The 24,954-nt window shown below is 34.6% G+C and overlaps 4 protein-coding genes across 11 annotated transcripts in view; 1 reads left to right on the top strand and 3 right to left on the bottom strand.

The window, feature by feature from the left end:
- Positions 1 to 8,321, bottom strand: part of ATPsynD (ATP synthase, subunit D) — a 121,045-nt gene extending 112,724 nt beyond the window's left edge. The window contains exon 1 of the mRNA XM_077434093.1: positions 8,317 to 8,321. The gene's annotated coding sequence lies outside the window, so the exon portion shown is untranslated. The remainder of the gene's footprint in view (positions 1 to 8,316) is intronic.
- Positions 1 to 24,954, top strand: part of LOC143914011 (uncharacterized) — a 122,997-nt gene that overhangs the window by 627 nt on the left and 97,416 nt on the right. The gene's annotated exons all lie outside the window — the stretch shown is intronic.
- On the bottom strand, positions 4,049 to 7,508 carry LOC143914006 (protein lifeguard 2-like). The gene is made up of 6 exons (XM_077434085.1): positions 7,189 to 7,508; positions 6,972 to 7,117; positions 6,789 to 6,881; positions 6,604 to 6,710; positions 5,166 to 5,325; positions 4,049 to 5,090 (listed from the first exon to the last, which is right to left on the bottom strand). Exons 1-6 carry the CDS (start codon positions 7,193 to 7,195, stop codon positions 4,632 to 4,634), a joined length of 972 nt encoding a protein of 323 aa, XP_077290211.1. The 5' UTR covers positions 7,196 to 7,508; the 3' UTR covers positions 4,049 to 4,631.
- Positions 10,933 to 23,443, bottom strand: LOC143914003 (protein lifeguard 1-like). 8 transcript variants are annotated; one of them, XR_013260788.1, is made up of 8 exons: positions 23,344 to 23,420; positions 17,622 to 17,721; positions 14,665 to 14,939; positions 14,477 to 14,593; positions 14,289 to 14,395; positions 13,518 to 13,677; positions 12,984 to 13,438; positions 10,933 to 11,203 (listed from the first exon to the last, which is right to left on the bottom strand). XR_013260788.1 is itself a non-coding variant. In XM_077434078.1 (7 exons), exons 2-7 carry the CDS (start codon positions 17,626 to 17,628, stop codon positions 13,079 to 13,081), a joined length of 1,026 nt encoding a protein of 341 aa, XP_077290204.1. In that variant the 5' UTR covers positions 17,629 to 17,721; positions 23,344 to 23,443; the 3' UTR covers positions 11,856 to 13,078. The 8 variants fall into 8 exon arrangements, 6 of the variants coding, with proteins under 6 accessions (XP_077290204.1, XP_077290202.1, XP_077290203.1 ...); XR_013260787.1 differs by lacking the exon at positions 17,622 to 17,721 and adding an exon at positions 17,481 to 17,572 and having other exon boundaries at positions 23,344 to 23,384; XM_077434078.1 differs by lacking the exon at positions 10,933 to 11,203 and having other exon boundaries at positions 11,856 to 13,438; positions 23,344 to 23,443.

Genomic DNA, 24,954 nt, shown 5'->3' with positions numbered 1-24,954 from the left:
ACTTTTGTTTTCGTTTAAAAGGGTTAATTGGAAGTGTGCTGAAATTTAAATCGGTAAAATTGCGAGCTAAAAGTTCGTACTAGTATTTACTCATATTTACACGAATTCGAATGAATTAATTCCACTTAGAAAAATCATATTTCGACTATTCTTATTGATTAATAACAAAAATTCTATTGATAACATTGTGATTGTGAATTTTTATCATATTATTATTTTATTGTTTTTATAATATTATTTTTATTTTTTATCTTTTAATCTTTAAATTATCTTTTTTCTATCACCTACATACATATATGCGAAAATTTTAAAATGGTTTATTCTTTTAATAATTCTTTTTTTGTTATAAATTTTGTAATTTAATAAAACTGTAAATTTTTCAAAAAAAAAAAAAATTGGCTTACCTCGATAAAATAAACGGTGTCTTCTTTGTGCTCAATTGTAAGCAAAGATAGTTCATTGAGTCTGTTTTGACCGATCGAATTTATTTTGTAATCTTTAATTATTTTTAATTTATTGAATGTTCTTTTTACACTAGCCACAGTTAATGGAAGAGTTAAAAATAGCGAATGTGTTATAATATACTTCTGAAAAATCACTCTCCAAACAACTTTACTTGGTAATAAGTAATTCTGAAAATTGCCTTATGGGTTTTGTTACAGAAAGATATTTCTTTATTAATAAAAGTACATGCGTAAATTGAGATTCGAATCGATCTGAGAAAACTTCTGGATATTTTTTTCTGAGATTCAAACAATGGTCTGGAATATCTTTTTCCAACATATTAATAATTTACCTAGGTTCAAGAAGAGTGGCCCAATTTTTCAAAACAAGCTTTTATTGTTTCATTTTCGATTTCTACAACCTATTATATATTATATATTATATTTTCTACAAACTATTATATGTTATATATGCGAAGCGGGATTTTTCTTATGGCAAAAAATTATTTGGTAAGATTTAGGGCATCCAATGCCAAGTTTTTTTCAGCACCGGGATTGCGGTGCTGGAAAGTTGCTGGTGCTAGCACCGAAAATTAAATGTATGAGAAAAAAAATTTTCAATTGTATAATTTTGTATTTATTTAAAAAAATACACGTAAATACAAATATACTTAAAGTATTAGTAATAATAATATACAATAAAAAAAAGTTGTTACAATGATTTTGGTCGCAAGTGGTGATGATACCTAGGTCTAATTGATGTTGGACGCAATTGATGAAATGGTTGTTTATTTTGTAGGAAGGTTATTTTTGCCTAGGTGTAGTACAGAGTATTTCTTAACATTTAAAGTTAGAAGCCTAGTTTTTGACCATGTGTCAAGTTTGTCCAAATCGCTTTGTAGAGAGTTGTTACCTTCTGTGTGGGCAGGACAATAAAGTTTAATGTCGTCAGTGAAAATAGAATATTTACAAGTGAGGTCTTTGACTATATCGTTAATAAAAATTAAAAAAAGAATTAGGCCTAAAACTGAGCCTTGAAGAACTTCACTCAGGACGGGATATGATTCTGAATATCAGGATCCAATCCTCCCTGAGAAGTATCTAGACTTTAAAAATACTCTGATCCAGTCAAGTAACCGTCCTCTCACACCTACATATATGCTCGAGTTTTAGTAAAAGCCAATCGATAGGAACTCTTTCAAAGGCTTTTTAAAAGTCAAGATAGACTACATCTACGAGACTATATTTGTTAAGAAGGAGAGACCAATCATTGTGCATGGTTAAAAAATTACTCAGTACTGATCGGCCTTTTATAAAACTATGTTGGCATATACATAGATAATAGGTTACAAGATTCTTGAAATATAGTCAGTTGAGAGGCGATGATTTATTCTAAATATTTTAGCAAAATGTGTGAAAGACTAGGACGATAATTAGTAGCTTCTAGTTTATTTAAAAAAGAGCGAAGGTATTTTATCATTATCAGAGGGGGAGTTGTCTCCCAGGTTGTGTAGAACTTCGAAAACGACTTTTTGAGAAAACATTATATTATTAATTTCATTAGAATTTCAGGACAAGTTAGGAAGCATCGGCAGATATGTAGAGTCTTCTTTGATGAACGAGTTGTTAAAGGCATTAGCAAAAGTGTTGGCTACTAAGACAGGGTCCGTTATAAGCTCTTTGTATTCTTTCATGATTGTGGAGACTACGATTTTAGATTAGAGTTCAAATATTTAAAAAAAAGCTTTACAATCGACAGAAGCGATTGAAAATTCAAAGTCACGCTTTGAGTTTCTGATTTATTTAATGACTTCAGTATTAAGTTTTCTATAGTAAGCATAACCCTCAGGAGTTTTACGTTTAACATAAGTATTCCAAAGTTTTCGTTTTTCTTTAATCAGAATCAAGATAGGTTTATTGATCCACGGTTTACATTTAGATTTGAATGGTTTAAGGAAAGGAACAAATTTTTGTATGCCAGCATTTATAATATGATAGAAAGAATTCCGCTTTGAATGAATATTAGTTTCGAGTTCTAAAAAAATGACCAATCGCTGTTGATAAAGAATTCGTTTAATTTCTCATAGTCAGCTATTTTAAAGTTAGGCTTTAAGAAAGGGTCAGTTGTAGGTTTACATTGCGACCTATCACACCATTGGATCAGAGAGTTTATTACAATATGATCACAATTGGGGAGTCGGAGAGAAGCGATGTTAAGAAATTGTGGGAGTTTGAGAACACTAGGTCCAATATCGATGGTCGATTGCATCCTCGAAGACGAGCAGGGAAGTCTACCAGTTGATTCAGACCTGAATTAGAGATACAATCCAGAAACTCGGCTGCAGAGCCAGAATGTCCCTCTGGACTGAGAAACTTCTAGTTAATATTAGGAAAGTTGGAGTCACCAAAAATCATCGCTGGACAGCTTATACATCCTTCATTGACGATGACATTGAAAAGTTTGACATCTTCCTCAAATGTGGAAGAGGGAGGTCTATAAATACACGCAAAAATAAATTCGCAGCAGTTAAAACAAACCTTTAGCCACAAGTATTCGATGTCCGATATTAAGATATTTGATGGAAAATATCTTTCAACTTCTCCTCTCTCATCTTGCCTATCGGATCTACAAAGCGCATATTTAGGAATTTGGACGACACTGTCAGGTATGTTATTGCTTAACCACGATTCACTTATTAAATTGATAAAAATATATTAAATTAAATAAAATTCCGTGAATTCCCGGGAATATTTGTCCCGGGTCAGAATCCCTAATTCGTATACTTAATTTTAATTTCTAGATAAGTATTATTATTGAAGTTATTGATATTAATGTTAGTAGCCATAATCCATTTTGTTGATCATAATGGAGAGTTGGTTTTTGAGTTCGGGGCACTGGTTGATTCTTGTCAAATGATTGCGGGGTTTGTTATTTATTGCACAATTGTAGCATTTGGGTGAGTTCGACGTAGATGGACAGTTTGAAACTAAGTGACCAGACGAAGTGAAACACAGTGAGAACAATCTGGGTTTTCCTCTTTTAACAATGAAAGTCAGATAAATGGCAAACCTTGATAAGAAACGATAGACTTGGAGTGGTAAATATCCAAATTTAACCAGCAGTATTAAAGATTAGCGCGGGATCGAACCCAGTAAGCTCTCAGTGCTAAAGATAAACGCAACCACCGAGCCATACTGCTGGTATTATGTGGTGTTATAAGATTTATTATCAACTTATTGATTTACACATTGGAAAATTACTTAAATATACATGAGCAAGCGTTTGAAAATCTGGCCGTACATAAATAATATCTTCCGATGGTAAAACATTCGTAAATTCGTAACTTCAGTCGGAACATTCTTTTATATATTTTCAGCAAAATTAAAAAAAATATCAAACGCACTTTTAAACACTTAAAAACACAACTCTGGAAACTTCGAAACATGAAAGAATTATTTAATTGATATTTTCATAGTTGGTGGCGGCAACATAAACATTTTTACATATATATATATATATATATATATAATCATAATTAAGCACAAATAAACATTGACTTTTTAACCACACATTACAAATGTATAACATTAAAATCAACAGTATTGAGATTATATAATAGACGTTATACATTTTTGTAACCTTTACTAGTCAAAACACATGCGACGATGAATAAGCACAGTAAAAGTATTATATAATATAAGAACAATATTTTCAGTAAACGGAATAGTTAAATAGACTACTACATAGTATACACAAATTCAGCATGGATGCAAATATGACATACAAGGATCATAAAAAAACTTTTGTGTGTTTTGCAATTCCAACTAAAGCGTATCAGACAACCGATCATCGCTCACTGGAGATGCAAACGAAGAGTCAAACATCAGCTGGGGAATTAGTTGTTGTTGATAGACAAATTGTAAATTTTTATCCATACACTAATTAGAAAAATATTGTATCATTGTATATGTACGTATATATCGTACTGAAAAATGTACCAAAATGTATATTTATCACATTTTAAATGTATGTAATTTTAAAAAAAATCAGCACTTTATAGCATTTAACCTTATAAAGTATTTTCTTAAAGATGAAGATATGTATCAGAGGAGTGTAAAAGTTAAAACAATGTTACAGACAAAGATATAATTGGTCGTTTTCATAGTTTTTAGCCATGGAGATATCGTTTATATCGGTATATCTTGTTTTAACACCGGTTCTACTAAAGGCTTATTTCCGGTGAAATAGCAAATCACCGGTATCAGTATCGGTATCGGTACTGCAATCCCTACACTCGTCAAGCCAATTATCGTTAAAATGTACAGGCATATGTTATTGACGACGAAGAATAGGTTGAGGGCGGTGAAAATGTACTCATCGGGTGAAATGGAAGAATTGTGATTCCCGCCCATCATCATCTGAGTGATGTACACGAGATAGAAGGAAAAGTATAAAGCAGCGGACAACGAATACACCAAAATTATAATCATTCCGTGGTCATTTATCGCCATGATTCCTAACACAAAAAGGACGACCATTCCGACTAACAAAAATCTGCCTAATTTCGTGAAATCCCTCTTAGTGTAAAAAGCGAAGAAGGTGACCGCCGAACAAATCAAAGCCATAATGCCGACAGCGAGCAAGACCTGAAACGCAATAATTGATCGTTAGTACATGAGGATTTGGAACTGTTTAAAATGAATATTTAGAAACGTATTTACTTCTGTGCTTCGGTATATTGAGGATGTCACAGCTAATATAAACGCCTGCGCTAACGTGAACACAGTGAGAAATATTAGATTCATCGGAGATTTGCGTCTTACACTAGTACTGTATGCCATAGAGAGGATTGTGATGAACATAACAACCAGAGCGACCCACCTGAAATTTCAGATTATTTGTAAATTTACCAATGTAGTATAAAGACCAAATTTCAATTTTTGAGCAAACTGATAAATACTGAATCGAAAATGCCAAATTGTTTAGTATGATTTAGAGAATCGTGACAACAACAAAAAAATATATATATATATATTTAAAAATCAATACAGTTTCTGCAAGCCTATTTCACCCTTTTGCAAATGAAATTCATCCTTTTGCAAATGAAATTCACCCTTTTGCAAATGAAATTCATCCTTTTGCAAATGAAATTAATTCTTTTGCAAATGAAATTAACCCTTTTGCAAATGAAATACATCCTTTACAAAAATTGTATTAAAAAATAAAGAAACCGAATTAAACAATATGTGCTTTTTATTTATTTTTTTTAATTTAAACTTATATTTATATTTGTACATACATAAATACATACAACAAAATGTCTATACCCTTCAGGTATAAACACAGATTACCTAAACACAATCTGTTTTAGGTCATCGACTTTAGTGAGTCTTTAATTAATATTATGTATTAGATGTAGTATGAGCATTTATAAGGATTGTAAATAGGTTTTTGAGCTCTTTTTTCTATTATGCTATACATTAACATTAGAATAATATAATACTATGATTACTAACCAAATTAAATTAAATTGTAAAATAGAAAATGATCAGTAGATCAGTAGCTATTAAAATAGATATAAGATGTATTGTGAACATAATTTCGTAATAATAAAAAGCATTTAAAAAAAATACATACATACATATTTATTTAGAAGGTGCAAATATTATTTTTATTTTTTATTTTCAATTTTTCAATTTTTATTCAGTTAATCAAGTTAATACATACATAATTCAGGAAATAATCGGTTAGGAAATAAAATTATAATATAAAGCCATCGAGCTTGGAACGTCCAACATACTTTTAATAACCATATTTCCTGAATTATGTATGTATTAACTTGATTAACTGAATAAAAATTGAAAATAAAAAAATTAAAATAATATTTGCACCTTCTAAATAAATATGTATGTATGTATGTATGTACATATGTACAAATATAAATATAAGTTTAAACTAAAATACATAAAAAGCACATATTGTTTAATTCGGTTTCTTTATTTTTTAATACGATTTTTGAAAAGGATGAATTTCAGTTGCAAAAGGGTTAATTTCATTTGCAAAAGTATTAATTTCATTTGCAAAAGGATGAATTTCATTTGCAAAAGGATGAATTTCATTTGCAAAAGGGTGAAATAGGCTTATTAATTGTATACAAACAATATTGCAGGATGCTGTGTAGCATATATTTGAGTTGGTTTGTGGAGTAAGAACAGACCGATAAATCCAAATATAATCACTAGTTGCACCATCAATATAGCGTAAACCTGAAAATACAAAAATAATATATTAAAAACCTTATTAATTCTATTAAGAATACAATATTGTAATTGAATTGTACAGACTTTTCGAATAAAAGCCTTTCTAATTTTTTTGTCTTCGAACAAGATATCTGTAAGTCCGTCGTCGTTACTGAAATCGGGTGGCGGAGCAAATCCCTAAAATAACAACATAATGGATGATAAAGTTTTTATATACATTATTTTATAATGAAGTATGCGAAAAAATCATTCAATATGTAATCTCACTTGCTTTGGATCCGGATGGTTGGGGTTTATGAAGTCAGGAGCCGGTGGTGCTCCTTTGAATTCCGATTGAGGGTATCCTTGTGGTGGTGAACACCCTCCTGGAGGATATCCTGGCTGTGGATAGTCTCCATATCCTTGACTCCCGCCTATTAGAAAACAATAAAACGAATTTTCAAATGATTTTTTACATTCTAATTTACATTACATTCTACATTACTGCTCATGGTGTTGTAGCTGGATATGTAGTTTGATTATAGTAGTTTCCGATCAGGAGCCACAGCTGTCGATATCTTTTAACTTTAAAGATCTTCTACTATATATTGAAAGGCGAGTGATGATCAATCTCTAGAATAATGTTTCACGACGCATTCAATGGTTAATTAATCGTGTTGAACTTTGCAGTGAATATGCATTGCAAGGGGATAAATCTATCAAATAAAAAATCAGTACGGCGAACAATGTTTGACAACTAGTAATGTGAACATTTATACAGTGACCCACTATCGAAGTTAACATCCGTGTCAGAAGTGCCACACTAGCACTACAGGCATCGCAGGACTTGTTGAACGGCTTGTATTTTTCTGGTCAGAATTTTAGTCCGTTTTTGGCAGAGAAATGTTATACAGCGTACTCTCGATTATCCGGGTGCGGATTATCCGGTTTGGGGATAATCCTTGCTTGAAAAATATTAATAATTTTTTTTCCTATATGATTACGAGACGCACCGAATAAGGTCTGTTCATACCTAGTCAGCACGTACCGACTTCAGCAGGTATCCGGCCGTACGAAAAGTATTATTTGGTACATTTTGTATGGGTATATTCATACCAACCGTCACGTTTACGCCACGGCAGGCTTACAGCAGTACCCGACATTTCCTGTTCATACCTTACAACAGCGTTTCCCAACCTGTGGTACGCGTGCCACTTGGCGGTACACCGTTGATGGTTGGTGGTACGCGAAAAAAAATCAGTAATGGCGGACATGCAGGAATTAATGATTTACAATCATAAAAATTTAAATATTTTTTATATCTAATATACATATAATTTCGAAAGAGGATGAAATCGTCTTTTATGCAGTGCTTCCACAAACCTTAAGACGCAAACAATTTGATTTCAACCCCTTTGATAATGAACATTTTCGGACAACTACCAAGTAACAGGAGAATTTGATTGAAATTTCAAATTATAGCATTTAAAAACAGAATTTGAAATAAATAAGGTTATTAATTTTTGGCTAGGTGAAGAATATGAATACCTGTTCAGACTATGTCTGATGATCGGCTTTCGTGGCCTTACGACCCACGATTTGACCGATATATTTTTGTGCTGGCCACCCTAACGGCCACTGACAGTTGCGCGCCAACGGCTTCGGCATAAACACGCAGTTAGCTCCTCGCCACCGAAATCACCAGCTCGGCCACTGGTGATGGTCGACGATACTTGGAGACCAGCTCCAGTATCCGTCCGGTGTGCACCAGAGGAAGCCTGGTCTGTCTTGGCGTGGTTTCTTGTTTACTCCCCCCCCCCCCCCCCTTTCCCCCTGCTTGATCTCTGTATAATTTATATAAAATACAGTCGCCATACAAACAGACTTACAACCTGTTGTTATTATATAAACTCCCGCCTCTTTTCCACATTACGCATCCCACGCACACTACGAAAGAGAAAGGGACAGAGCAGAGCAGCCACCATCAGCAGAGACCAGACCACCGACGACGAAGGAAGGCACCTTGAGGAAACCAGCCCCGCCCACGCTTACCACGAGCTATCTCACAAACCGACTTCAGGTGTGTCTCGAGTTGAGGACCCCTGGCGTCTGTACAATACCTTTATGACATAGCGCTTAAATTTCTGTAGCCGTTTATTAGTACTGAACTGGTTGAGAGAGCTTTCTCTTCATATATTTTAATAAGACAAATCAAGTAATACATAATAAAACATTCAAGTAATACATAATAAAAAATTTCACCCAAGTCACTAACTATTACGTAAAAATTTAAATTTATTTAATTTTAATTTTAATTCAAATTTTGGGAACCCCTAGTTCTAATATTCTGGTGACACCACTGTATTTACCTATGTATATATGTATATGTACATATATGGGTGTGTCCATTTCGAATACTATTATTATTATCGATAATGATATTGTTACGTAGGGGTGGGTGGAGGATCCAAGTAAAAGGCCAAAGTCGTGTTACAGCATTTATTGATGATATTTTTTATTTATTGATGATGATTTATTAATCAATTAAATAAATTTTCAATAGATTGCGGTAAATTCTCTGCCAAGCGGAAACATTAGTAGCGATTAGTATACATACTCGTATATATAAGTTTTTTTATTCTGTAATTGTATTCGTGTCTATGGCGGATCCAGAGGGGGGGGCGGTGGCAGCAATTGCCCCCCCCCCTAAATTTCATTATCGTTTAAAAATTATGTATTGTGACAGAACGTATTTACGCGCGAATACAGCTCTCTCGCTGGGAGAGTTACTGGCGTACAGGGATACGTTTGTTCGTTCTTCCAGGGGCGTTCATTCCGTGGTAGTGGTCAAAGGGAACAGAATGGCTAACCTGGGACGTCTTGTAGTTGTCGTGAAGTTCCTGATTATAATCCTCGTCTCGTCTATAGCTGCCGCGCAGCTGTTGTGAAGCTGGCTCTCAGGTTGCCTGGACGGTCTTCAAGCGGCTAATGCTTCTATAGGAAGCTGTGTGGAGATACAGGTGACGAACTGTTGGAATTCAGGGGAGGGAGTGATGATAAACTTAACCATCCCGCAGTTTTTTAACAAGATGGCTGATCTCTGGGCTCGTTCGCGAGGGGAACGGCTCGGGAGAGATCGAGGGGGGGAGGTACGCCTGTACCCGTGTGTTCAGACTATGTCTGATGATCGGCTTTCGTGGCCTTACGACCCACGATTTGGCCGATACATTTTTGTGTTGGCCACCCTGATAGCGGTGTGCCCACAGACTGACAGTTGTCGATAACGGCTGGCGCGTAAAACACTGCGGTGTTTTACGTGGCCCTTAGCTCCTCGCCACCGAAATCACCAGCTAGAGGCTGGTGAGGGTTGTGACGATACTTGGAGACCAGCTCCAGTATCCGTCCGGTGTGCGCCAGAGGAAGCCTGGTTTGTCTTCGTCCAGAAGGCAGACAACTCAGCTGCGCGTGGCTAACCACAAAAAGCACGCGTGGTTTCTTTGTTGACTCCCCCCCCCCCATTCTTTCCCCCTGTTTGCTCTATGTACATTCAACGTGGAAATATAATCATTGTGATCAGATTTACGCCCTGTTTTCATTGGTTTACAATTTCCCTCCCTTTTTCCACATCACGTATCCCACGCACACTACGAAGGAGAAAGGGGCAGAGCAGAGCAGCCGACATCAGCAGAGACCAGACCACCGACGACGAAGGAAGGCACCTTGAGGAAACCAGCCCCGGCCACGCTTACCACGAGCTATCTTACAAAACCGACTTCAGGTGTCTCTCGAGTTGAGGACCCCTGGCGTCTGTACACCGTGGACGACCGAATGCGAATCCGCCCTCGTCTCCTTTCCCGCGGCAGGAGTGTTTCCACTCTAAAATAAGGGCTAATGTTGCCAATGATGGGACGGCGGGGAGAATGTCACGTTACAATATTGATTTAAAATAAAATGAAAGCCAATAAGTTGTATATATTTACCTATTATCCTTTTCGTAGAATTTTTCGAATATCTTTTTAGTTCCCTCGATATAATTTTGAGGTTCAAACATGTTCAATATTGAATAGATTGTAGTTCTATGTAAAATCTCCAAAGTCGTCAATACATATTGACGATAGTTACAATATTTTAGATCTTATGTTTTCATCAATAGTTAACAGTTGGATTATTGAATGAAACTTTAATGACATATGCATAAAATAAAGATAGCTTTGGTGCACCTGATAATTATAATATAATACACACAAGTGAAATTAAAATACCGTTTATTAATACATTCAAAGTATACACATTTATTTAATGCACGAATTTAGCCTAAATAAATGCAAGAACAATTAATAAATAAAATCAGAGCCTATCTAATTGACAGTTTTTTCACACAGATTAAATGTATACAATGAAATGCAATTCTCAGGTAGTGCGCTTGTATGTATGTAAGATCAGCGCTGAATGCACCAATTTACGACGAAAAATATACATTGATAATAAAAATTGGTTGTGGCTATTTGCAGATACTATATCTGCGACAGGCGCAAAGCCTTCTGCGCATGCGCGTGAACTTAAAATCCGATTATAATTTCTTACATTTAATGCATGCTAGACTTGTTTAATCAATCGTTCATTATACATGAGGCAAATAAATTTCGCACGTTATTATAATAGATTTATATCATTTAGCTAGTTCGCGGCTTGTACTTGTATGTAGGTATTATCCGTTGTATATGATGATAATTTTCTAACAATTAATAATATTAACTAATTTGGATTATATTTTTTACTATAGGTCACTTTACGAGTTCGAACTAAATTTTAAGAGGTTTAAAACAAAATTTTAACAGTAACCACGCTGACAGTGACAGTTCACGCGCATGCGCAGAAGTCTGCGCATGTCGCAGATATAGTACCTGCAAATAGCCAATAATTCGCAGATATAATACCTGCGAATAGCCACAACCATAAAAATTAGAAGATACAACATTTACAAAATAACATCAACATATATATACATACATATTATGTACAATTCACATTGTACTAATTGTCGAGTAAAAGTAATAATGCAGTTTCACAAGAATTTGTTATATTTATTGCAGATTTTTATTATAAATAAGACAAGTATTGGTGCCTTAATATGTAATGAAATATTCCAAAGATTCATTCTATTAAGTAATTAATTATAATAATTTAAAAAAGATTAAGCTTAAGAAAAATAAACGCTATAATTGACACTATCATACAAAATTGTAACTTATATTATTTATATATAATATTAATAAAATCCTTCATTGGACGAATATAACGCCGGGCAGTGTGTTATTATTATTATGCCATAATACTGCTCAGTAATGCAAAAAAATATTATTTAGTGTCAATACAATTTTTATTAAACTTTGAATACACTTGTAAAACATTTTATTTTAAAAAATAAATCGCATCAAGTTGAAATTTGAAGATTTGTGAAGGAGTATTTTTTTAAGCGTGTTATTCTAATAATTAAATTATTTTAATATACATGGAATGGAACTGAAAATTTAACGAAATAAATTCGTCAAGTGTTAAGAGTGTTAAGAGATCAAATAAAAAAAAAATAAAGCATAAAAGAAAGAAAATTTATATACATGAAAATTTTAATTTAATACATTTTTTTTTTGGACCAACAATTTATTGTTATTCATGGTTTTTGTTTAGTGTAATAAATACGAATATATACCTAAACTTACATTTATAAAAATAGTAGTGAATGACAATGTTCACTAAATATTTAGTGTTATAAGAATTATTATCAATTTATTATTGATTTACACATTGAAATATTAGTAACAATCAAAGCATACATAAATACACATAAGCAAACGTTTGAAATTCTGGCCGTACAAAAAAAATATCTTCCGATGGTGAAACATTCGTAAATCAACTTCAGTCGGAACATTCTTTTATGTATTTTTATCAAAAAAAATAAAAAATAAAATAACAACCGCACTTTTTAACACTTAAAAACACAACTGTGAAAACAGCAAATTATGAAAGAATTATTCAGTTGAGATTTCCAAAGTCCATGTGATGTCGGCGACATAAATATCATAATGAAGCACAAATAAACAGTAACTTTTTAACCACACATTACAAATACATAACATTAAAATCAACAGTATTGTGATTATATAATAGATGTTATACATTTTTATTACCTTTACTAGTCAAAACACATACGACTATGAATAAGCACAGTATAAGTATCATATATGTAATATAAGAACAATATTTTCAGTAAACGGAATAGTTAAATAGACTAACTACTACATAGTATACACAAATTCAGCTTGGATGCAAATATGAAATACAACAACGACAAGGATCATTAAAAAACTTTGGTGTGTTTGTTATCGTTACACGCTTCAATCCCTCGATGCGCCGATGATCGTTAAGATGTACATGAATATGTTGATGACGTCCAAGTATAGGTTGAGGGCGGCGAAAATGTACTCTTCGGGGGAAATGGAATACTTGTGATTCCCGCCCATCATCAGCTGCGTGTCGTACACGAGATAGAAGGAGAAGAGTAAAGCGCCGAACGAGGCATACACCAAAGTTATAATCTTTCCGCGGAAAAATATCGCTATGATTCCGAACAGAAGAAGGACGACCATTCCGACTAACAAAAATCCGCCCAATTTCGTGAAATCCCACTTAGTCTGAAAAGCGAAGAGGGTGAGCGCCAAACAAACCGCAGCCGTAATGCCGACAGCGAGCAAGACCTGAAACGCAATAGTCGATCGTTAGCAGATGACAATTTGGACCTGTTTTGAAACTTAAAACGTATTTCGAAAGATTTACTTCTGTGCTTTGGTATGTCGAGGATGCCATAGCGAGCATAAACGCCTCCGCTAACGTGAACAAAGTGAGAAAGATCAGATTCATCGGAGCTTTACGTCTTACACTAGAACAGCATGCCATAGAGATGAGAGTGACTATCATAACAACCAGAGCGATCCACCTGCAATTTAACATTTTTGTAAAATTAACGAATATAGTATGAAGAACAATTAAAATTCTTTGGATTTTTCATATGACGCATTCATAAGCTTTTTATTACACATAAAAATCGATATGAATAAAATCAGTTATTATTAGACGGCCGTTTGCCCGCGGCCGTCTTCTATGGAAGCTTAGCGCGACAAGTCTGTAGCGCGGCTGTCTTCCATAGAATATCTGAACTTTGCACGGTATTTTGAGCCTTATATGCGCCTATTTCAACTGTTTTAAGGTTCAAAATTGGTTGAATATATCACTGAGAGTTGAATGCCATCTATTCAATTCGCTTAAAATTCATATATACCAGTAAAAATTTATTTTTTGTAGAACCATAGTGAAACCTCGTTTATGTGACGTCACGTCTGTTGAACAATGGCGACGAAACGTCTCAATTGTATGAAGAATGATTATTTGACAATTAATCCAAAACTACGAGATATACAATGTATTTTATTGTTTAAAATAATACTTTATATGTTAATTAACATATCTGGTTACTTGAGTAAATATTAAAATCTGTATTTAAGGTCGAAAACTCGATCGCGGGCAAAGGGTTAATCTTATTGTACAAACCATAATGCAGGATGTTCTCTAACATATTTTTGAGTGGGTTTGTGGAGTAAGAACAGAGCGACAAATCCAAATGTAATCACTAATTGCACCATCAATATAGCGTAAACCTTAAAAAAAACAATACATTAAAAATAAATCTTACACTAACTAAGAATACAATCGCAATATTGAACTATCGTAATACTAACTTTTCGAATGAAAGCCAATCTAATACTTTTGTCATTGAACGAGAAACCTTTAACTTCTCCGTCCTCGCCGAGATCGTTACCGCCGCCGCCGCCGTAGGTGGGTGGTGGTTCAAACCCCTAAAATAACAATACAATCAATGATACATGTGTTTACATACAGTGTACGATGAACTCACTCAATATCTTACTTGGTTTGGATTCGGATAGTTGGGGTTCACAAAGCCTGGGGCAGGCGCGCCTTGGTATTCCGGTTGAGGGAATCCTTGCGGTGGTGGATACCCTCCTGGAGGTGGATAGCCACCCTGCGGCGGATACCCCCCTTGTGGAGGATAGCCCCCTTGCGGCGGGTAGCCCCCTTGAGGTGGGTAGCCCCCTTGCGGAGGGTAACCACCTTGCGGAGGCGGATACCCACCCTGGGGAGGATATCCTGGCTGTGGGTAGCCTCCATATCCTTGATTTCCATCTATTGGAAAAAATAAAACGAATTATCCAATGTCTTATTACGTTCTACTAAAAAAAACATTTAAAATAAAAACAAGTGTCGTAGCTTAGCATAGTTTCGACGAATAAAATAAACATCTTCAAGACAGACCGTTTTCCTAATGGATTCCAACAGCAGCATAGTTTGGCGATTGCGTTAATGCTAACCACCGAGAGGTCGCCGGGTTCGATCCCGTGTGTTGACCTCGAATGAAAAGAATTTACTCCGAGTATTATCTGTAGTGCTGCTGGTCGACTTGGATATCTGTGGCTCCAAGTCGATCGTTTCCTATCTGATTTTATTGTTGAAATCAGAGAAATGTAATTATAATAGAAATGGTTTTAGGCGGCAGTGTTGTAAGATTGCACGAAACTAATTATGTATGGCGATAGCCATACTTCATTACTTAAACTAATTAAGAATGGCGATAGCCATACTTCATTACTTAAACTAATTAAGAATGGCGATAGCCATACATAATTAGTTTCCACCACAGTTGTGGTGTGGTGTTTGACATATGTGTGATCAATATTTGTTCATATTACTCTTCTTTACTTCCTTCCTTTTGAGCATGCTCAGGTACAATTCCCTTGAACTTCTGAGAAACTTCTCATTGATTCGTTTTGTTCTCCAGCTTCTACATGGTAATATGTCATGCCCGTCGAATAGTTGGGACTTGTCCCTATTAATTATGTGCGTGGTAGACATCATAATTTGTTGCCTGCCCACACAGCTCTTTATTGGATGGCTCCTATTCCAAGAGTTAGCCGAGTTCTTAATGACATCGTTGCTGCCGTGCTTGAATGTCATATTTTCCACCTCAGTGAGCGTAGATTATTTTAACATATTTGTCTGGTAGTCTGTGCTCATCATTATGTTCATTATTGATGTATGTAATGTATGAGTGAAATTTTCATCATCTCTCTTCCACGTGGACCTTGTGGGGATGGTTTTGTTTATGTATCAGTGCTGGTTGTAGATCCAAGACGGTTCCGCGACAAAACGCTCAACGACACAGCGCGCACAATATTGTCTTCGGGAATTTTGTCGCGTGAGCGTTGTATCTATGAGTATATGTAAATAGTTTGACGCGTGAACGTTATGTCGTTGAACGTTAGGTCCGTGAACGTTTTGTCGTGACACCCAAAACGCTCACGGACATTATACTCACAGATAAAACGCTCACGCGACATAACACTCACGAACATAATATTCAAAGAATTATTCGTACGTATAAAAACGCTATTTTTTACAACAAAATTAATCCAAAATTCAATAAAACGTGTCGTGACGAAATCACACGTTATCCTATTACAGATTGATAAATGAAATATATATTAGATAAAGCAGTTTAACCGAAATTTTTTCACCAAGTACCAACTTAATTATAGGATTGTTTCGCGTCTTCGTATTTATAAGGATTTTTGTAAGTACAATTATTTTTTTAATTGGCGTCAATTACAAACGCTTTTATATATAAAATAATCATTAAGTAATGTTGTTGTAATAAAATAACGTTTTAATACGTAAGAATAATAATAATGAGCGTATTATCTGTGAATATTGTCTTCGTGAATGTTGTCGCGTGAGCGTTGTATCTGTGAGTATACATTGTTTGACGCGTGAGCGTTATGTCGTTGAACGTTAGGTCCGTGAACGTTTTTTCGTGACACCTTTTGCTTTTTCCATTTGATTCTATGTATTATTTTTTTCTTTCTTGTTTTCTTATGTAGTCTATTGTAGCGCATTGGGTTCTTCCTGTGATGCCAAAATGGTCCAAAATTATAAAACAAATAAATAAGATGGAGATTAAGTAATCTGACAACACTATGACGCCTAAAGCCACTTCTATCATTATTACATTTCTCTGGTTGAAACGGTTCCACATCAAATTGGCAAAATCATCATACCCACTATGTCACCACTATTTGAACACGATTTCAAATTCATAATCTATAAATTTACATATGTACAAATTAAATACCATAGATGTCGCTCAGGGGCAGCCCGAAAAATGGCATTGATGGCAACAATGACTAATTACATACAATGACCTCACAAATTTTGTACGGGTTATTTATCTATCTCTAAAAGTATCAGTCGACAATTACACATACAAAGTATTAATGCTTCATTTAACATGTGTTTTATAATGAACTACGACATTTGACAGACTGAATGGCAAATTCGTAACTACATACATAGATATAATAAAACAGCGTGTGGGGTTGGTATGAGGAAGTCGGAGCTAATTTGTACGTCCGGGTTTTTACACAAACAGTTCTTTACGACTGACGACGCCTCCTATTATTAAACAATACGCCAAATTTAAGGCCCCGATGTGCTCAAACAGAAACATGAAATTCAATCTAACATTGCACGTAAAATAGACACATTAAAAAAGCCAAAAACATACAATTTTGAAAAAAAAAAAAAAAAAAAATCTAATTGAACAATGAAATGACATGCAAATTAAAAAGGTAATTTTTAGGTTAGGTAATTGAACTTGTAATGAAGTGAAACCTGGATATCCTTGATTCTGCCACATGGCCGCGTGACTCTACTACTGTCTTATTAAACACAAACTAGACGATCTTCCCAATTCGCAACTGCAACTGTAAACACGCAATAAAATGTCACAAGCTTGAAAATTTCGATACATACTGTTCATGGTGTTGTAGCTAGGCCTCGGCCCTTCGTTTAGTTTCCGGTCAGGATCCACAACTGCAGATATCTCTGAACTTTAGGGGGGGAGCTTTTTCAACTAAAATTACGACAACAACAACAACAATAACTTAAATGGCAATTTCTTTTATATATTATATATATATAAGAGAATGGAATTGATGAATGCAACGTTTCATCGCGTAGGCAAATTCTCAATTACATACATAGATAAGAGATAAGGCTATTTACAACACAACCATATTTAAAATACAATTACATACAATATACAGTAACATGCAGAGAAATCGCACCACTTAAAATTGTTCGATGTTTTCGATTTTTTTTAATTACATGAGGCTATACACAAGTTTTTTTGGTTTTATTATTTGATTTCAACTATTTAATATGTTTTACGATTAAAAAAGATAATTTATATTTTTAAATTAAGGCGAGATTCGAATTTAAAAAAAAAACATGTACAATAGGGCATTTTTCTTATATGTATTTCAAATGTCTCTAGCTAAAATAATATTACAGTAAATATTTCTCTATGAATTAAAATACATAGTCAATGGACATATGACAACAATAAATAGTAATATAATAATTACTAGACAATCGTCTTGCTTCTATGATGGGATGGTACCTGCCGGCGGGGACAATACGACTTTTTTTAGTATGTCGTCCGAAATTTCTTCAAACCATACATTTTCAACAGTTTTTTTAACTCATAATTTGCCCAAGGGTGTTGTTTTTATTCCCTTTGCTTTATAATAGCCCATAAATATTCGATAGGTTGTAAGTCGGGGCTATTGTCTGGTCATTTTAGTGATGAATATCTACTTTCTCTTTGTATTTTTTTATTTGTAAAAAAAATAGCAGTCCAAACTTAATAAAATGCTATTAAATTTGTTTGATGATATCAATCACTTATTTTAAATACAATAAATATCATTTGTGCCCGATGATAATTTGCAAAATCGGCCTGAAATTTTGAAGTCGGTTGACTTTGAAAGATGTTGTTCAATAAAAATTCCCAAATTTTTTTCATTGTCTATAGTCTTCACTGTGCCATTGAAAAAACGTAGCACCCCCATGCCGTAATACGAAAAACATCCCCAAATCATTTGGCCGCCCGGTTTTCAACTATTCTCGTAACACACTGATAACTGAAATGTTCGTTCGGCTTTCTCCTCATCCAATTTATTCTGTCGGAGTCGCCAAGATTAAATTTGCTCTCGTCAGTAAAGATTACATTCTCCCAATCATCTTAGTCCAAATTTTGTGGAATTTTTCGCACTAAAACCATTTTTTTCCATATAGCTGCCGTTAAAAAGGGTCTAGGGTCACTAAAATGACCAGACAATAGTCCCGACTTACAACCTATGGAATATTTATGGGCTATTATAAAGCAAAGGGAATAAAAACAACACCCTGGGGCACATTATGAGTTAAAAAAACTGTTGAAAATGTATGGTTTGAAGAAATTTCGGACGACATACTAAAAAAAGTCTTATTGTCCGTGCTGGCAGGTATGAATCCCATCATACAACCTAGACGATTGTCTAGTAATTATTATATTACTATTTATTGTTGTCATATGTCCATTGCCTATGTATTTTAATTCATAGAAAAATATATACTGTAATATTATTTTAGCTAGAGACATTTGAAATACATATAAGAAAAATGCTCTATTGTGCATTTTTTTTTTAAATTCTTATCCCGCCTTAATTAAAAAATATAAATAATCTTTTATAATCGCAAAACATGTTAAATAGTTGAAATCAAATAATAAAACCAAAAAAACTTGTGTATAGCCTCATGTAATTAAAAAAAAATTGAAAACATCGAACAATTGAAAGAGATGCGATTTCTCTGCACGTTACTGTATACATATTTAAAATACATTGAAAATTTAATTTCGAACGAAAACTTAGTGCCTAATAAAAATATAGTCAATGTAACCGAATGTGTAAATATTTATGGAACATTTGAACTGGTTATATTATATTAGTGATTCACTGGAAAAACTCACCATTTCATATACATATACATATTAAGAAAACAAACGTCAAAAATGATAACATTAATCGGAAATGTCATAAACATGATGTGTTTAGAATTGAATTTCGAATGAAAATGGGAATACTTTTTATCGATAGAGAGATATTGCCTATTCACTATATCTATTGTAATATTTATTTAGTATTATTTAATACACACATACAGAACTAAGCAAACTAATCTGAATTAGAAAGAAAAAAGATTTCTTTTTGATAGTTTTTGACATATTGAAACACCCATCCCTCGATTTAAAAAAAAAGGTATTTTTACGAACTTCAACCGCATAGTTGAAGTGTTTAATTACGATATTATCACAATAACAATCGATCTAAATGCGATAAATCATTTTTACTACATTGTATTTATTCCAGAAAGTAAGCAAAGCTCTTTGAAGCTATTGCACGTATTCGTAGTTTAGATTATTGTGTACTATGTAGTGATAGACCCGATGAAAATTTCATTAGATGTATTATTAGTAAAGACAAATTTCCTACCTACATATAAACAATATAAAACATCAATATAAAAATTAATTTTCAATACATTGCTATAAATGCTCGTAGCACTATTTTCTAATAGGAAATATTGATAGCAAACAATATATATACAGGTTTTTTCTTGATTGTACGAACCAAAAAGAAATTATATATTAGATTTCACGAGCTTTGTCCAATTCAGTCCAATCTGGGCTTGATTGTAAAGGTCTATGTATACTATCCAGCATTTCACAGCACAGCAGCATGCATAAACAAATTTCTATTCATACTGTAACGTGGGAATATGAGAGAGAGTATCCACTGTCTAAGTGCATTTGTGGGTGAACAATAGACACACTAGATTAGGCTAATGGGACCGAATAAAGGATACGCTGGAGTTCTCACAGACCTGAGCGAGTGAGTGCATAAGCAATAGACTCGCCAGGGTAGACCTTTAAGTGCCTTAACAATTAATGGATTGGGGAAGCCGTGCTGGGCAACTTGTCCTTTATAAAGAGGCACACACGGTAGATCAGACGTATTCTGGAGTGGGCGGTGGATCCGTGTGGACTTTTTGAATCGTTGAATAATGTTGTGAAGCGACTTTGGCCTTTTATTTGGATCCTGAACCCACCCCTACGCAACAATACTATACAGCAACACACGTTCAGACAATTTCAAGGCAAAATCGACTTACATATACAGTGTATTGTCACAATATATTTTCGAAAATATTCATATGCGCAAGCGCACTTGCGTTAGTACGCGTGCACTCGCCACTATGACGTCACGTTGTACGTGAATAGTTCCAGAATGGATAAAGAAAATCGGTTTTGCTTGATACGTCACGGTGAAATGTAGTGTCGTATAGCATGAATAGATTTTGTCGGCTACTGTTGTTACGTCTACGCCACGTTAGTTACGAATGTGTCCATATAAAATGTACCAAAGAATACTCTTCGTAATGCTGGTTACGTTCAGTTGCCGGTATGTGCTGTGCTAGTATGAATAGACCTAAATAGTGTACTTGTATTACATATATTTCTTCGTACACCAAGGATTTTTTTTGTGGTTTTTCTCCATATTGAATACGATTTTTCGTAAAATCTATTGTTTAAATCGAAGAATGGGTATACGTATGTTGACCAATGCTTTTATTTTTGAATCCATTTTGACATTAGAATGTGTTTTTAAAAATTTTAATCAATCCATTGTCGATAAATACTACTTATATATATTGTAGTTTGATTATAGATGATTTCTATGTATGTACAAGTGCAATATGATATGAGCATTAACAGACGGTGAAAATTAACGGGAAAAACATAAATCTTATTCTAGAACTATCAACAGTATATCGAAACTAAATTCAAGGAAAATGTTCTTGTTATTCATAGCTCAATTTATGACGAACATATACGTATATTTTATCTATAGTCAATATTTACTAAGGGGTATTCATTCCAGTTTACATTTTATCAGTTGTATATAAAAAAAAATGATATTTTACTATCAGTTGTTAGTTAAGATTTGAATTTCAGTCGAGCAACCAATTAACAATGCTTCAACACAGTTATATATCTTTCACAGTCAGATAAAACAAGACTTCACTGGCATATTATCTTTAATTTTCATACCAATATGCTTTCATTCAAAAATACTACCTCGTATAGTATAAAAGCAAGCTTGTTTGTTTTTATTTTTCAATTATATGCACCTAGGATTGCCAAATTCGAATTGTTTGCATCTTTGTAACTGTATTAATAGCCTTTGGCAATCCTATAAGCACCTAAAGCGAGATATTACTATTATCCTACTCCTTTCCTTTTGGGCATGCTTGGGTATAATTCCCTTGAACTTCGGAGAAACTTCTCGTTAATTCGTTTCGTTCTCCAGCTATTGCGTGGTAATACGTCATGCCCGTTGTTGCTGGAACAGTTGGGACTTTATGTCCCTAATAATTATGTGCGTGGTAGACATCATCATTTGATGGTTGTACCTGCTGCTCGCACAGTTCTTTTTCGAATGGCTCCTATTCCAAGAGCTATTCGACTTCTCAATGAAATCGTTGCTGCTGTCCCTGAATGTGATATTTTCCACCTTGGGGAGCGTAGATTATCGGATATTATTTTAACATATTTATCTGGTAACCTGCGCTCATCATTACTTTCTTAATTTGAATGTGATGAATGAGTGGAATCTTAATCTACTCTCTTCCATCTGGGCCTCGCTGTGATTTTATTTTTATTTATATTTTGTTTTATTTTATTTTACTTTTTCTTTCTCCTTTATATATTTTTATATACTATTTTAATTTTGTTCAGTGTAAACAAAGAATGGGATATATGGATTTTATTTTTAATTTTTACACTTTTGTTATATTTTTTTTCTTTCTGAATGATGTATTATTTTCCTTATGTTACTTTTTTTTTTTTTTTTATTTTACCATGTTTTCTGCTTTTGCTTTTTTCCTTTATTTACAGTTTACTTGTTTTTATATCATGTTTTTATATATTTTTTAAATGTAGGCCATTGTGGCGCATTAGGTTCTTCCTGTAATGCCACAATGGTCCAAAACTATTAAATAAATAAATAAATAAATTATTTGATTTGGTACAGAAAATAAATATTATGCGAAGCTGAAGGAAATAGTCATGATACATATATAACAATAGGTTGCTCATCACTTCATATCGATACAAGGTAAAACCACTTTCGGTCGAAAATAAAATCAATAGTTGCTAATTGGATTTCATATTAATTAGAATCGAGTGCTGAAAAACGGGTACAAGGTCAAATATATGCGGGGGAAAGTGGAGTGTTCCTAGGTTATGTTATTGTGACGTACTTTCTAGAAGTGTTTTGATTAGGGGAGATGGCGCAGTTTGACAGGTGAATAGGTGGATCGATAAACGAGATGATCTTAGTCACTAAGTCACGCGACGATGACAGTTAAATTTGCGGGAAAATGGCGCAGTAGGGAAAGATGGGCGGAGGGGGGGGGGGTTCCCTAATGTCAATTGACAAGAGTAATAGTGGTGACTCATCTGCTATTGCCGTATGACGTCATTGGATGACGCTGATTGGTGTAAATATGACTTTTGTGGGTGGGGGTGGGGTGGGAGTGGAAGTGGGTGTTGAAAGTACGGGTATTGAATACAAAAACAGAGTCTCACCGGCAAGGACGAAGGCTCGCCGATTACTGAAGTCGAAGCCGGTCGTAGGAGGACGTTCGTGCGTCACAAGTGTGACTGCAGTTTGGCCAACTGGCAATAAAAGATTTTTTAGTGCCAACTGCGTATGAGATAGCTTAGAAAAGGGGTGTCAAAATGAGAAAATATCCAGAGTAGAATGAAATTTAGGCGAGTGGATGATTTAAAAAAAAATTCAAGGTTTATTAGCCTCCACGTTCGCTCGATATTTCAATTTGTGCTTCAGCACTGCACGACTCCGTTTCAAATATGTCATTTTATTACATTTCTATTCATATCTACCTACACGTCGCGGTCACGTTACGTTCACAGCACTTTGGCCGAGTGCAAGGCAAAATCGGCTTACTTATACATTACAGGCCATGATGATACGGCGCAATATTGCTTACGTCGTATTGTCGAGCACTTACATTATTAATGCGTACACGTGCATTCGTAGCTACGCGTCAGAATACAAGTCAGCAAAAATGTTTCGGCGTTTATCGAACGAAAATTATGTATAATCGCGTTGTTGTTGGAAGAAGAAGCTCAAGAAGGCAATAAAATAGCACGGAGGCGTTTTGATGTGCATCCCATGTTAAAAAATAGAAAAACCGAAGGAGAGTTTTGGACATTGTATAAGGAGCTTGTGGATGATGGACAAATTTTTTTTAAATATTTCCGTATGAACCGATACCAATTTGAAACAATACTGGATAAAATAAAAACACAAATCACCAAAAAATCTACAAAATTTAAGGAAGCATTGTCAAAAAGTCATTGTCAGCGCCAACACCATGTCGAAAGATTGAACAGCTGTCAACTGTCACTATCGATAATTGGTCGAAAACAGCAAAGCGGCAGACTCATGGCACGTAATTCGCGTGTATATCTCCAAGATGGCCAAAAAGACGGATACGATACGTTGACGGATGTTGCTGTAAGGTATGAACAGGAAATGTCGGGTACTGCTGTAAGCCTGCCGTGGCGTAAACGTGATGGTTGATATGAACATACCCATACAAAATGTACCAAAGAATACTTTTCGTACGGCCGGATACCTGCTGAAGTCGGTACGTGCCGACTAGGTATGAACAGACCTTTATTCGTTCGTTCAAGATTGAGCGCTCTCTACTATTGTCTGGTTTTATCTTGGTAGCACTGGTTACTCTCACACGGTTCGTTGATTATTGCTCACAGATTGCTCGCCCAAAAGTCACTGAAATCTCTATAACGGAACAACTGGCATCCGAAAAGTTCATCATACTAACGAGAACTCGAGTGCTAAATATTCATGGCGAAAATTTTCTTTTTAGCCATCGAAATGTGCGTAATAATCCAATTACCTCCTCACACACACAAAAAGGCAAGGACGGATCCCGGATTTTTTTCCAGGGGGTGGGGAGTAATAAAAAAAAATGTGACAAACGTATTTTACGCGGGAATACAACTCTCTCGCTGGGAGAATTACTGGGCGTACTGGGATACGTTTTTTCGTTCTTCCGGGTGCGTTCGTTCTGTGGTGGGGGTCAAAGGGAACAGATTGACTGACCTGGGATGTCGTGTATTTGTCGTTAGGTTCCTGATCTGAAGTTC

This window comes from Arctopsyche grandis, chromosome 7, assembly GCF_051622035.1.
Source record: "Arctopsyche grandis isolate Sample6627 chromosome 7, ASM5162203v2, whole genome shotgun sequence".
Taxonomy (NCBI): Eukaryota; Metazoa; Arthropoda; class Insecta; order Trichoptera; family Hydropsychidae; genus Arctopsyche; species Arctopsyche grandis.
The sequence above is the reverse complement of the archived record's forward strand: the minus strand, read 5'-3'. Positions and strand labels throughout refer to the sequence as shown.